This window comes from Hypomesus nipponensis, chromosome 20, assembly GCF_054491055.1.
Source record: "Hypomesus nipponensis isolate SF chromosome 20, ASM5449105v1, whole genome shotgun sequence".
NCBI lineage: Eukaryota > Metazoa > Chordata > Actinopteri > Osmeriformes > Osmeridae > Hypomesus > Hypomesus nipponensis.
Window position 1 is genome coordinate 5,092,501 of NC_140380.1, and position 13,980 is coordinate 5,106,480.

The 13,980-nt window shown below is 53.9% G+C and overlaps 1 protein-coding gene across 3 annotated transcripts in view; it reads right to left on the bottom strand.

The window, feature by feature from the left end:
* The window catches only part of LOC146245998 (pecanex-like protein 3), a 21,137-nt gene extending 8,746 nt beyond the window's left edge, over window positions 1–12,391 (bottom strand). Inside the window, exons 1-24 of one of the 3 annotated variants that reach the window (XM_084683741.1) lie at window positions 12,265–12,391; window positions 10,592–11,072; window positions 9,981–10,189; window positions 9,670–9,775; window positions 9,210–9,249; window positions 8,872–8,967; window positions 6,830–8,599; window positions 6,565–6,694; window positions 6,188–6,354; window positions 5,855–5,912; window positions 5,542–5,683; window positions 5,156–5,313; window positions 4,779–4,932; window positions 4,308–4,340; window positions 3,857–4,028; window positions 3,348–3,458; window positions 3,160–3,251; window positions 2,880–2,989; window positions 2,671–2,776; window positions 2,424–2,516; window positions 2,148–2,298; window positions 1,697–1,841; window positions 1,067–1,244; window positions 262–370 (exon numbers count right to left, since the gene is read on the bottom strand). In XM_084683741.1, coding sequence (XP_084539867.1) covers window positions 262–370; window positions 1,067–1,244; window positions 1,697–1,841; window positions 2,148–2,298; window positions 2,424–2,516; window positions 2,671–2,776; window positions 2,880–2,989; window positions 3,160–3,251; window positions 3,348–3,458; window positions 3,857–4,028; window positions 4,308–4,340; window positions 4,779–4,932; window positions 5,156–5,313; window positions 5,542–5,683; window positions 5,855–5,912; window positions 6,188–6,354; window positions 6,565–6,694; window positions 6,830–8,599; window positions 8,872–8,967; window positions 9,210–9,249; window positions 9,670–9,775; window positions 9,981–10,189; window positions 10,592–10,744 — 4,483 coding nt within the window. In that variant the 5' untranslated portion in view covers window positions 10,745–11,072; window positions 12,265–12,391. Of the gene's footprint in view, window positions 1–261; window positions 371–1,066; window positions 1,245–1,696; window positions 1,842–2,147; window positions 2,299–2,423; window positions 2,517–2,670; window positions 2,777–2,879; window positions 2,990–3,159; window positions 3,252–3,347; window positions 3,459–3,856; window positions 4,029–4,307; window positions 4,341–4,778; window positions 4,933–5,155; window positions 5,314–5,541; window positions 5,684–5,854; window positions 5,913–6,187; window positions 6,355–6,564; window positions 6,695–6,829; window positions 8,600–8,871; window positions 8,968–9,209; window positions 9,250–9,669; window positions 9,776–9,980; window positions 10,190–10,591; window positions 11,073–12,138 lie in introns of all 3 variants that reach the window. The other 2 variants (XM_084683739.1, XM_084683740.1) reach the window with 2 other exon arrangements.
* Between the last annotated feature and the right edge of the window lie 1,589 nt (window positions 12,392–13,980).

The window sequence follows — 13,980 nt, forward strand, 5'->3', positions numbered from 1 at the left end:
TCGCCTCGTTGGTCAATTGGGGTCAAACTTTGCTGAACTTGGTCAATAAAGCTAAACGACAGTTCCGGAAAAAATTCTACCTCCATCGCCACTGAAATGTAAGGCTAACAAAATGCTTGTGGCAATCATTATCATTTTGATGACAAGGTCAATAAATAACACGTTGCAATTTAAACGTTTGACGAGGTTTCCACCGATCGCGCCGAGGAGGGCGGCTCGCTGCGGCTCAAGAGAGAGCGGGGCGGGGCGGCGGAAGGATACGAGGCACGGCGAAGGGCTGGGCGAAGGCGTGGAAGGCGGAGCCCCAGGTGATCTGCCAGGGCGCGATGTAGGTGAGGACGAAACGCAGCTTGTAGAGGAGGTCCCACAGCTGCAAACACACACACACACACATCAGCCCAAGACAAACAACATCTCGTTCCTCTCCAGCCTTAGGATCACATCACAGACAGTTGTGTTGGTATTCCGTGAATGTCGATAACAGTCAAATCGCTGGCATGATTTATGTTTGTCCGACACATGTTTTGCTATGTGTCAGCCACAAAGTTTCCACTATAAAAAAAGGACTGTTCTTAATCTCTCTTCTGGCTACATGACCTTCAGACGAAGAGAAAAGGGAGGAGAGAAGGGAGGAGGAGAGACGAAGAGAGGAGAGGAGGAAGGAGAGGAGAGAGGTGAGACGAGAGGACAGAAGGAAGGAGGAGAGGAAGAGAGAAGGCAGGGGAGGAGGAGAGGGGGAAGGAGAGAGGTGAGACAAAGAGAGGAGAAGGGAGGAGAGAAGGGAAGGGAGGAGGAGAGACGAAGAGAGGAGAGGAGGAAGGAGAGGAGAGAGGTGAGACAAGAGAGGACAGAAGGAAGGAGGAGAGGAAGAGAGAAGGCAGGGGAGGAGGAGAGGGGGAAGGAGAGAGGTGAGACAAAGAGAGGAGAAGAGGAGAGAAGGAGAGAGGTGAGACAAAGAGAGGAGAAGAGGAGAGAAGGGGGAGAGACGAGTAAACTTTACTACCAATAATCCCCTCCCCCCCCTTCAACCCCCCCCCCTCCCCCCTCCGCTGTGCGGACTTCTGACCTTGCTGAAGAGGATGGACATGAAGTAGAAGTCCAGGAGGAAGGTCTCGGAGAAGTGGGGGTAGTCGAAGTGGAAGAAGAGCGCGGTGAAGCACAGCGTGACGTACTGCAGCGACGGGGCGCAGAAGGACGAGCGCAGCAGCTTCATGCCGGCCAGGGAGATGAAGAGAGCCCGGCCACTGGGGAAGGGGGGAGGGGGGGGGAGAGAGAGAGAGAGAGAGAGAGAGAGAGAGAGAGAGAGACAGAGAGAGACAGAGAGAGAGAGAGACAGACAGACAGACAGAGAGAGACAGAGAGAGAGAGAGAGGGAGAAACAGAGAGAGAGGGAGAAACAGAGAGAGACACAATGGTAACCTGAAACGCTTTGGAGGGCTCCTTGTTGAGAGAGAGAAAGATTTAGATATAGAGAGATAGGAAAAAGAGAGAGATAGAAAAAGAGAGCTTGAAAGAGACACTATAAACAGACACAGACAGAGATACAGACCGAGAGAAGGAGATAGACAGATACACAGCGACAGACAGACAGAGACACAGACAGAGAGACAGACAGAGCCAGAGAGCCAGTCCGGCCCTCTGTGTGTGTGTGTGTGTGGTGTGTGTGTGTGGTGTGTGTGCGTGGCCGGCCGCTCACTAGAGATCCAGCTCCTTGTGGTTCTGGCTGACGCCGCGTGCCTCGGTGGTCAGGGAGTTGAGCACCACGGCAGGGTAGATGAAGTACTTCTCCACGCACTGCAGCCAGGCGTACAGCTTCTCGAACCACATGAGCTGGGCCGCGTCTGTGCAGCGGGGCGGGAGGGGGGGGGGGGAGGACACGACTTTAGAGACGTTTGTGGACAAAGTGTACCCTACCGCGTGTTCGACGTGTGTTTTGCGAGCACTTTCAAAATCTCGTTTTCGACAAGCCTCGTTGTTCGTTTGCTGTTCTCATATCGCCGACCCTCTGGTTCCGATTCCAGGGGGGTGCTTCTGTTCCAGCAGCGTGTGTGTGCGCGCGCGCACGCGTGTGTCGACGCCGACTGCAGACGTGGCGTGTCGGCTTGCTGAGGAGGAGGTGGAGGGGGGTGGGGTGGTGGCGGACTCACCGCGGACCTCGAACTGGCTGTACTCCCTGGAGCGCAGCAGGGGGTGGGCCAGGCAGAACCAGGGCAGCTGCTTGCGGAGCTGGGGCAGCACGTAGTGGGTGAGGAAGCCCACCGCGCCCGCCACCACGTACAGGACGAAGCTGAGGGCCGGCTGACGGGGGGAGAGACAGAGCTAAAAGGTGAGAAGGGAGGGGGGAAGGGGCCGCCGGAGAATGCCAGAGTCTGAGGTCAGGGACGGCGTTGGTGGGGGGGGGGGGTCGGGGGTTGGTGACAGACCTGCAGGGCGATGAAGACGGTGCTGGCACTGATGGCGAAGGTGATGACGGCCATGAGGGGGCACACCACCAGGTCTGAGTGGAGAGTCTCCTTCTGCAGGCGGCGGAAACACAGGGAACGAGGTCGGGAAGAGTTTAAACAGAAGAGAAAAAGAGATATACGTACACATCTCTCTCTCCCTCTCCCCCCTTTCCCCCTCCCCCTCTCTCTCTGTCTCTGTCATGCGAGTGTCGTGCGGCCCCCTCACCACAGAGTTGCGTAGCTTCTCCGGCAGGGGGTCCTTGATCTCCAGCGGGGGCTCCTCGGGGGGGCGACTATCCAGCTCGGGGAAGAACCTGGAGCGAATGAGAGACCTGCCGACCAGAGACACCGCCCCGGTCAGAGAGAGAGACCGACACGGTTGCAATACGATGCCCGGTGCGTTTGACCGAGGGCCGCTGCGAGGCGTTCACTGACCAGAGGATGGTGGGGTCGCTGCTCTGGCGGCTCAGGTGGTAGGAGAGAGCCAGGAGCAGGCCGCAGAACACCGAGAACAGGACTGGCACGTGAGGGTCCACCCAGGGGGCCTGCGCATATGGTCAAACCAAGGGCACGCGAAAAAGAAAAATGGAAAGGAATAAATAAATAAAAATATACAGAAATAAAAATTACACAACAATTCTACAACATCACAGACTCATATTTTGAAGTCTATAGATTCTAAGTCACGAGAGACCTTGTCGTTCCGGCCACTTACGTTGATAGCACCAAGGCAAAATCCATAAAGCAGCGCCGACACCAAGACACTGCGGATGAGGCTGTACAGGGATGACAGGGGGCTGGTGGTGGCTGTGGAGAGAGAGAGACACACACACACACACAAAGACGTCAGCACTCGACTTGGCTGACTTGGTGTCGGCGGCGCGGCGGCGGCGGCGCGCTCACCCGTTCCCCCGAACACGTGCATGTCCACTTGCTCCAGCAGACACATGACGAACGTGTTGACCTGAGGTAGGAGGCCGAACAGGAAGATCACAGGGAAACACAAGGCAAACACTGTGGAGGGAAAAGAAAGAGAAAGTCAGCAAAAAAAAAAAAAAAAAAAAAAAAAAAACACCATTTAGCGAACGGGTGGCTTTCTGCTTGGGTTGATAAGTCTGTTTGTGTGCTAATTATGCGTCTGTGCTTTTCATCGGATTCATTAAGAGGGTGGTAAACGGTGTCTGGCAATGACGACACTGGAAGCAAAAGTCCCCAGTCTCTAAAATAAATAATGCCATATATATTAAAAAAAATGATATAAACTAAACCAAAAAAGAGGGAAACATCGTTTCCTTCCCCCTGAGCAAATCTCGGATTGTAAATTATCAGGAATATTGTAAGGTATTCCTAATTTCCTCAAATGAGGACATAAAACTGTCTGGTTTCCAAAAGAAAAAAAGTGGCTCACGGACCTATGAGCACGTCCCTGGCGCAGAGCAGGAAGTGTGGGGAGAAGAAGGTGATGCCGTAGAGGGAGAAGGGCAAGAGGGCACTCGACCGCCCCACCAGGTCCAGCAGCCAGATGAGAGAGCAGCACAGGCAGAAGTATACGGGCCGGCTGTACACGATGATCCAGTTATGGCCCTGGGGGGAGGACAACGACACAGACAGACAGACGTGCAGGTAGACCGAGAGAGAGAGAGCGAGAGAGAGAGAGAGCGAGAGAGAGAGAGCGAGCAAGAGTGACAGAAAGAGAGAAAGCAAGAGAGAGAGCAAGAGTGACAGAGAGAGACAGATGGACAAGGCATGGACGACAGGAGCAAACGAGAGAAAGAAACAAGCAAGAGAATGAAAACATGATCCAAAACAATTCTTTTCATTTTCATAATTTTTTTGGGGGGGAACCAGACACCAGACCCTCACATGCATCGGGGAGGCTGCATCGGGTTGAACACTCTGTCAGGGAGAGAGAGAGAGAGAGACATAGAGAGAGAGACAAAGAGAGAGAGAGAGAGACACTTTGTGAGCTTGAAGACTCGGAAAACAGCATGACATATTTGGCAAACGTCCCTGATTTCCATTCCGATAAATTGGGAATGTGAATCACATGTTTCGGTATTGTTGGCATGTATGGGTAAGCTTGGTAGCAGATACCGTGGTTATATACAGGTAGGTAGGTATAGAACATGTAGGTTTGGGTTCTGACGTTGTCTAGCTAAATACAGGTACTGTATCTAGACAGTTTACAGGTACAGTATAAGCATAGATGGAAGGCATATACAATTGGTGAATCAAGATACAAAGTTTTGCTAATGCTTAATGTTTGCCTGGCACACCAAGCCCAGACGTATGATTCAAAAGATCCAGTGTCACATTCGGGGCCTCTGGGGTTACCTTGAGGAGGGAGTACTGGCAGCTAGCGATGACGAGGCAGAACTGGAAGACCCAGATGTCCCTGAAGAAGCCCTGCAGCAGGAGCAGGAAGCCTAGGAAGGCCACCAGGCTGGCCAGCAGCACTGCCAACACGTTCTCCCCCACGCCGCGGTTCCTGCACGGCACCCAAACACACAGCGTCAACCCACGCCCCCCACACACACACACACAAAGATTCATACACCGAAAAACACAACTATCTAAACAACATATTCCAACAGAGCTCAAGTAGGTCTCTGTGAAAGTCAGTTTGTTCCCTCTGTGCGGGTCTATGTCACGGAGCTAAAACAGGCGCGCTGGCGTCTTGGGCCCCCGGGGGCCATGTGGGCGTTCCTCACCGGTCCAGCAGAGCTAGCAGGGCTAGGCGGTCGTAGCGCACCCGGAGCCAGCGGCCCGGGAGCACCCAGAAGCGGTAGTACTGCCTGGGCTTGGCCTTCTCCTCGATCATCAGGGTGTTCTCCTGGGACTCGTGGAGGGACTCGTGGTCCAAGTCGAACTAGGAAAACATGGCGTCGGGAGCGGGACGGTGAAAAGAGGGGGGAGATTCGCAAATCGGTGAGATTGCATAGGAAATGAGGTGCTTATAAAAGGTAAGAAATATGGCACAAAAACATGGAAAAAAAAGTAAGAAAAATGTAATAAAAATAGTTAAAAAATAAAAATAAAAAGGTGAACTGGAACACAAGAGGGCGACGTGTGGTGGGGAAACGGGCTGAGGGCTCACCTCCGGCATCTCCAGGGGCACCCTGCGCACCTGCATCCCCTGCAGGACCACCGGCCTGGGCTGCAGCATGGACAGCACCGGCGCCCCCTCTGGCACCTCTGTGGAAGTGAAGCTGGACGACTGCGACTGCCTCTCTCGCTCCCTGGGGGGGGGGGGGGGAGACGTCCGTCACTAAAGGAGGCCTCAATCATCCGTCAGGCCAGGATCCAGCCCAGCACACCATCGTGTGCATGAATGTTGTTGCTTTTTTGTGTGTTCAAAGTTCTTTAACTGGTCGGAAGGGAGGATGACGATAATGGCGCTCGCTACTCACTGCACTGGGTCCTCGTAGCCCCCCCCGGCAGGGCCAAACGTGTACGACCTCTTCACTCCTGTGACACAGCAACAACAACCTTGATGAACCGAGTTCATGTGCGACAGGGTTTTAGCAGGACAGAATTATTTGCAATGCTGTAAAAACTACAAAAGTGCAGCAATCTGCAAACCCCCCCCAACCCCTTCGATAAAGGTTACGAACAATTGAGCCTCCATTCCCCCCGCCTCCCGCCTCCCTCCCACGTCAAGCCGGGCGGCTCCTCAAAAAGGATTTCTCCCCCGAGATCAGAAGCTTGCTACTCCCCCCCCCCCCCCCCCTCCCCCAACTCACCACTCTCGTCGAAGAAATAGTGCACGGCCCCCTCGGACGTGTCGTCGAAGGTGGACGCCTCGTGCACGCCGCCCCGCAGGAGCAGGGAGGAGGCGAAGTGCAGGGCGGAGGGCAGGGTGCGCGCCCGCGTGTGGGACGAGGTGCGGACCCGCTGGAGGTCCTGCAGGCTGCGCGGGGGGACGACGACACAGCGACGACGACCGCAAAAAGAGGCACACAAACAAAAGATGACTTAGGTTGGGGTTTTGGAAGCATATATAGTCACACAGCAGATGACAGTGCTGCATAATAATAATAATAAGTGATAAGGATTTTTGTTTTTTGAGGTGGGGCTGTATTTTGAGGAGCTGTGTAATGTGGATGAAGTGGCGGCACACCTGGGTGGGGAGCCCATGGTGGACGGGGGCGGGGTGGGGTTGCTGCCGGCGTTGTGGCGCCTGCGGATGGCCTGGGTCCTCTTCACGCTGCTCACAGAGTCCCTCTTGCCTCCCTCCTCAGGTGCCAGAGCTGGGGGGAGGAAGGCAGAGTCAAAACAGGCATCACAACCTTGACACAAAGTCGCGCAACGTTTACAAATGACTCAGTATTTCCCAACGTCAAATAAAGAAATCATGAGAGAGGAGATGCGTTCTAACGCCTCACCTCCGCCCACGGCTCCCTCCTCCGCCAGCTCCCCGGCTCTCCACCCTGCCTGGTTCCCGGCCCAGGAGCCCCCCAGGGACTCCAGCCGGTGGAGGTGCGATCCCGGGAAGCCGTCGCCGTGCACGTCCCTCGCCTCCAGGTCCGACTTGGAGACGGTGAGGGCGCGCGGGGCCGGGGTGGAGGACGAGGAGGGCGGCGGCGGCTGCGAGGAGGCCTGCGGGGGGGCCCCCGCCACGTTGGCGTGGCCCCCGCCAGCCCCGTCCATGCTGAGGACCCTGGCGTGGGTCTTGGCGCTAGCCGTGCTAGCCGAGCGCTGGGCGCCGCGGGCGTGTGAGGAGCCCGTCGCCTCGAGCTCCGCCGCGTCTCCGGGCGACGGCGGCCGGGCGGCGGCGGAGGGTTCCGCAGGCGCCGCGCCGGGGCTGGCGAGGTCCGGGGAGTAGCAGGAGGTGGACGAGCTGGAGTCGTCCGAACTGTAGCGGCACTGCGAGCCCAGGCTGGAGCCGGCACTCATGTCGCTGCCGTCGCTGCCGTCGTCATCGTCGTCGCTCGAGTCCTCGAACAGGCTCTCGCTGTAGGCCTTGGCGCCGAGTCGGCTCCGCACCGGGATGTAGTCGCGGTGCTGCCCGCGGCTGTGGTGGCGCCGGTACGAGCCGCAGTCGAAGCTGCCGCTGGCGGCGCTGCCCCGTTTGCGCGGGGCTTTCCTGCGACCGGGCCTGTGGCCCGCGCTCCCGCCGGGCCGCAGCAGCTTGAGGTCTTTGGGTCGGACCACCTGCTGGGCCTGGCTCTGCAGCGAGGCCGGCGGCTCCGAGAGCAGGAACGGCGAGGAGGACACGGGGAGGGCGGGCTCCGAGCTCACCAGCCCGAGGCCCAGCCCGGCGGGCGCCGCCGCGGAGCTGGACTGGCGCGGAGGGGGCAGGGGGGGCAGGGGCGCCCTCCGCTCCGGGTCGAAAGCCTCCGAGTGGCCGCTGCTGGAGGGGGAGGAGTCCCGGCGGAGGGAGCAGGAGGGAGGGGGGCAGGGGTCTGCGGCGCCGGAGGGCAGGTCGTCCCCCTCCACCAGCGTCCGGTCCAGCCCGGCCGCCGGCTCTTTGGAGGGCGAGCGCAGCAACACGCTGTCGGAGAGGTTGTCCGTGTCGCTGCCGTCCTGCGGCGCGGGCCCTCGGCCGGGCTCGGGGGCGGAGGCGCCGGCCGGGGGGCGGACGGTGGCCAGGTGGGGCAGGCTCAGGGAGGGGCTCTCCAGCTGGGTGGAGTCGGTCTTCTCGCTGCGGTAGCTGCTGACCGTGCTGAGGGTCTCGCGGTCGGTGGCGGCGCCCCCGCCGCCGCTGAAGCAGCTGTCGGTGGAGCCGGCCGCCATGGCCACCCCGCTGCGGCTGCCGGGGTGGGCCGTGCCGCGGGCGAAGGCCCCCGGGTCCAGGCCCAGGCCCAGCAGGTTCTCGCTCAGCTCCTGGCTCAGGCTGCTCTTGATCAGCGGGCTGAGGGGGGCGTCCCCCAGGCTCTCCGACTCGCCGGAGGGGCCCAGGGGCGAGTAGGCCCTCCTCCTCCCCACGTCCTCCTCCTCCTCCTCCTGGAGCCCGGGCTGGGACAAGTGCTCCAGCGCCCCCGCCATTTCCTGGAAGTGCTCTTTGTCTCCGCCGTCCTCCTGGCTGGAGGGAGAGGGGGGGATGGATGGGGACTCGCCCGGCAGGCCTCCGTAACCCCCGGACACCCCCATGAAACCCGTAAAGTCGCCGACGAGAGCCGCCGCCATGCAGGACTGGACCACGCTGGCAGCCCCTGGAAGGAGAGAGAGAGAGACACAGAGACAAAGAAAGAGAGACAGAGAGAGACAGAGAGAGAGACAGAGAGAGAGACAGAGAGAGAGACAGAGAGAGATAGAGAGAGATAGAGAGAGAGCGAGAGAGACAGACATAGAGAGACAGACATAGAGAGACAGAGAGAGCGAGAGAGAGAGAGAGACAGAGAGGGTAGAAAGACGTGAGCTAACACCCAAAACCAGGGCACCAACTCAAAGCATTCCCGAGAACAACGGCGGCTTCCAGGCTTACGGAGGGCGTCCTGCGAGTTGTGGCGAAAGATGTCGCGGTGAGCAGACGTCACGATCAGGTTGTTGCTGCCCTGCTCCCTCAGCAACTCCTTGATGTCTGAGGAGGAAAGTAGACCGGAAATGAGTCGTCGTCTCCCCCCACGGTGGACTGAAAACAGCAAAAAGCGAAGACATTGCGAATGAAATCCCCAGGGGATCGGATACATGCGGCCCCTACAGACCTGTGGTCAAGTGGAGTGTGCGCTAACTACAGCGTGCGCGAGAAAAAGACAGAGACAGGGAGACAGAGAGACAGAGAGGGGAAAGGAGAGACTAGTATAGGAAAGAAGGTTACTGTACCCTTAGTGCCTCCTGTGTCATCAAGCTGGGGTAAAAACTCCTAAATGACAAATACAGATTTAGAGTGGGGGGGGGGGGGGAGGAAGCATTCCTTTCACAAGCACAAAAACAGAACGGCTGGATGTCAGTTGAGCTGCAGGTGGATGGACTGAGCGAAGGCTACCGGGGGTACCACGCGCCACTGCCTCGCCCTGAGGGAAAGCGGGCGGCAAGCGCGGGGAGTCAGGTGGCTGAGCGGTCAGGGAATCGGGCTAGTAATCTGAAGGTTGCCAGTTCGATCCCCGGCCGTGCCAAATGACAAGTGTCCTTGGGCAAGGCACTTCACCCTACTTGCCTCGGGGGGAATGTCCCTGTACTGACTGTAAGTCGCTCTGGATAAGAGCGTTTGCTAAATGACTAAATGTACATTTTTCCCCGTGGCAGAACACATGCCGCAGTTGGGGTACAGGGCTGCACTCACCGACACTTGGTTCAGGCCAAACAGAGAGTGCTGGGAGCTGCAGCGGACCGGAGGCGTGGAGTTGACCTTCCGGAACACAGTCATCTCCACTCCAACGGTACTGTCCCTGCGGGGGGTGGGTGGGGGTGAGGGGAGGGGGGGATAGTGGGTGAGGGGGTGGAATAGACCCAGAAATATTAGTCGCCACGCTCCACGCCCCGGGGCCTTAAGACTCAATAAGAATCCAAGTGAAGGGTGACCCCGTGTCTCGCCGCGCCAATGCGATGGGTTTGGCCTGAGGGCCCCCCCCCCCCCCCCGACAGTGCCCGTACCTGTGCTGGTTCCCGTCGTGGGCCGCGGACCCGTCGTCCCCGTCCTCCGCCCTGGGCGGGTCGGCCGTGAGCGAGGCCTGCCTCTTCTCCACGATCTCCCCGAGGTCAAACATGGCGTGGAGGCGGAAGTTCACCGTCTTGACGGCCGTGAAGAACGCCGCCACGGCCGCGCAGTACACCCCCGCCACCAGCAGGGTGGGGGGGAGCGCCTGAGGGGAGGGGCGGCGCGGCGAGGAAGGGGAAAAGGGGTGGGAGGGAGGAGGGAGGAGAGAGGAGAGAGACGAGCGTGTGTTGGGACGAGGTGAAGGTTACAGAACAGGCCCAGCGAGAGATGAACTGAGCACGACTTGGGCCGCCATCTTTGTTGCCATTAAAAGAATGCGGACCGATAACAATCAGCACCACGGTTGTTGTTGTTAAACGTAGGCGTACACAGGAACTCCCAGGCACACCCAACACATCTCAAAAAAACGGAAAACTGACTACGTCAGCTAGGTTTTTAAACGGCTCATTAAAGAGAAGGGGAACAGTGTTTCTTCCTGTTCCCCACCCACCCACCCCCTTCCCCCCCAATAAAAAGGTAAGATGTTTTTACATTTGTAAATACTCACCATGTACAGCAAGAAGGGGAAGGCCAGGAGGAATATCCACAAGTACAGGTGAAAGCAGTTGGAAAACGTACTCTGATGGGGGTCCACGTACCAGCCTCCTGTCAGGGAAGCCCACACCCCCTGCCGCAATATCTGAAGAGCCTGGGAACCCATCTTCCCCCTCAGATATGTCAAGCCAGGGTTGCAATGCCTCCTCTAAGGCTTTTCACTCCAAAGTGTCCAGTCGTGTCTACAATGGCACATCCATCGAAGGTGACGAGTTACTTTGCCAATTCAAGTTTTTTTTTTTTGCTTGTTTAGAAAGGCCGTCCTCTGGTAACTCGTGGTCTTGATCACACAGGATTCCTTGCATGTTCTAGAGGCAGGTTGTGGCGATGCTCGTCTTTGTAGTTCCTGCCCAAATCGAATCCTGGTTTTGAACTTTGAAGAGTGACTTTTTTTTGGCACACTGGTCACCCAATGACTAAACAACAACATTCATCTGGAAGAGAGATCACAACCACTTTGTTTGGTCCCCACAAATCTCCAGATATTAAAGTCACACTTCAGTTCATTGTGAATAATTCCTTATACCTGTCAGAGCAGATCAATGTAACCCTGAATGATTCTAATGCCATTCATGAAATATTTGTTTATAAACCATACAACGTATGAATCAGATGTCTATGTATGGGATCGACCCAAGCGGATATCATCACTGTGGGCTAATATGTGACAGATGACAATTCCTGTAATAAATGATAAGCTACGTAAAAGTACGGTAATAGATATTATATCGAGATATTATATCTAGCTTCACCTCTGAATATTGCAACGAATAGAGTAATAGAAAGCTCTTATTTAAGCATAAGCAACGTCACACTCAAATACACTGGTCATCACCTTTAGCATTAAACAGGCTAACGTTTGCGGCTTTAGACAAGCCAACAATCAGGTATCGGTGCTGCATGTGTTTAAGGGACTCCAGTTAAACAGAATGCAATATACTAGTCAAGGGATGCATGCCACCAAGCCATGGTCTAACTGATGTCACCTGGTTACAACTAGATAAGCTTGCTAACTACCAAGCTAACTACATGGCTAGCTTACGAATTTGCTTAAACACTTGTTAGCAGCTATAGCTAGCTAGCTTCCCTAGCATGTCAATAATTAATAATATTGTGTGTCACAGTAAATCTAGCCGCGATGACAGTGTTTGCAAGCCAACTAACGTGATATTGGAAAGTGGCATCAGTAACACCTTATTTGTAAGATCCCAGTTGATCCTGCTTGGATCTGTGGCTAGCTAGCTAGAACGTTAGTTAGCTAACAAATATTAGCTACCTAGCTGGCTATGTAAAAACGCAATTACAATGCTAGCTAAGCATATATAACTTCAGTAAACTATCCAGTTGGCTATGGATATGTTTGCAAGATGAGCTATGCCACACACAACTACATAGTAATTATATGCACAGCTTAACAGGTTGACAGAATTGGTCTAACTTTAGCCAGCTAACAAATTAGCTTAGCTAACTTGATTATTTACTAGAGCTAGACTAACTAACCAACGTTACGATCTTAACAGAAAACTTACGGTCGCCTGGTTAGTAATTCATTTGAAACGAATTGGCAGGTAGAGCTACATTATTGTGTGTATGACTAACGAGATCCGTATCTAAATCGTCGCTGACCATAATGTTCTTCGTCCCTTCCGTATTCAGCCCCTTGTAGAATCTCTGGTTTTTCCTTACCACTGCGGGTTACACTTTTAGCCACCTAGCTAGTTAGCTTCAGCTAACTACCATAGGCTAAACGCACGGGAAGCAAACATTCATTTACAGGAAGAGGATGTCAATGTACCGTTTAGGCAGGGCTAAAAAATAAATACAAATTAAATCAAGATAGACTAGCCACAAATTACCATTTAGTAAGATCAGCAACATTTTATAATCAATTATTATTATTATTATTATTACAAATCCTAAAATAAAATTCAGGTCAGGAAATGTGTCAAATAGTTGGTGGTTTCAAAATGATCACTTTTATGCTTAGTGTCATTCCTTGCTGTTGAGGACTTGGAATCATTCACTACTACTGTCACCGTCAGTCAAGGATTCCCAACACAGAACAGCGTCTTAAAAAGCGTAAGATCTACTGGTACTGGGTTAACGACCTAAATTAATACACTCCTGGCTAGAAATTCTACCTTTGATTTAAACCATGGTTAGATTTGCTCTAAGGGGAAACAGAGTCCATAGACGTCACTACTGAATACCTTTCCAACCGGTGTCCTAGCTGATGATGGTGATGATGGTTTTCTCCCCGTGTAATCTCTCCTGTGAGATTTCTTACGAGGCATTCATTTTATGGCGTGTATTGGATTATAGTCAGCAACAAGCGATTAAGTAATCTGATTTACATGACTCCATCTAGTGGGTGACTGGTAAACATCTGTCCTACCATCAAAGCCAGGGACAAACTATTTGAAGATGTATAGTAAGCTAGTGATAATAACAACAAAAAAGCATTTATTTTTCTCAAACAGAAACCTCTACCTGTAACTACCATTCTGTCTGGTTGTTGACCGATGAACATACAAGGTTTATAGACCTACAAAGGACTTAAATTGCCTACTGCTTAGATTGTGTTTTCATATATATTGTGCTTTATGTATCATTGTGACATGACATTAGCCATTATTACTCCACACATGACTTATCACAGTACTTCAAGTGCTTTATCTTCAAACATACCATTTAGATGAAACGTCACGTGTCATTTTGGGTCTTCTTACTTAGACACTTAACTGACCATCTATCGTAAACCCATCTTTAGCCAGTTACCGCCGAAAACCTATTGCAGGTGGGTGGAATACATGAGGACTGTTTTGAGGGTCTTAAGTTGGTTCAGCAACAATTCTATAGGCCTATGTAAAGCCCTCTGTGACATTTCTTGGGAAAAAAATTGTGAAATACAATCCGATTTGATTGATCCATTTCAACCTGTCATGCGACTGTAAACCCACTCCTTCACAAGCAGATCCTCGCCTGTATCTGGGTCACGTCACCACTGTCACGATTCGAATTGGGTCACGTGCCAGCATTGCTCCCTGCCTATCTGATCCTCTCCAAAGCTAGCCATTCTAGGAAATGTGTGGATAGTATTAATGAGGAGTGGTTTGAACACATTTTACGTGGTCACATTGGTTACTAAGTGATCGCACTTGGTTAAGTGGCACAGTTTTGAAAAGTGAACAAGATGATCTCCTTTTAGTGTGAAGCACATCAAGCCTTCAGTTCTCTGTCAGGATTCCCTATAACATTTTTGAAACCCTTGGCCATTCGGCAGAAGAAATGAGGAAATCCTGTTGCAATGAATGTGGCACATTCATTTGATTAAAAAGGTTC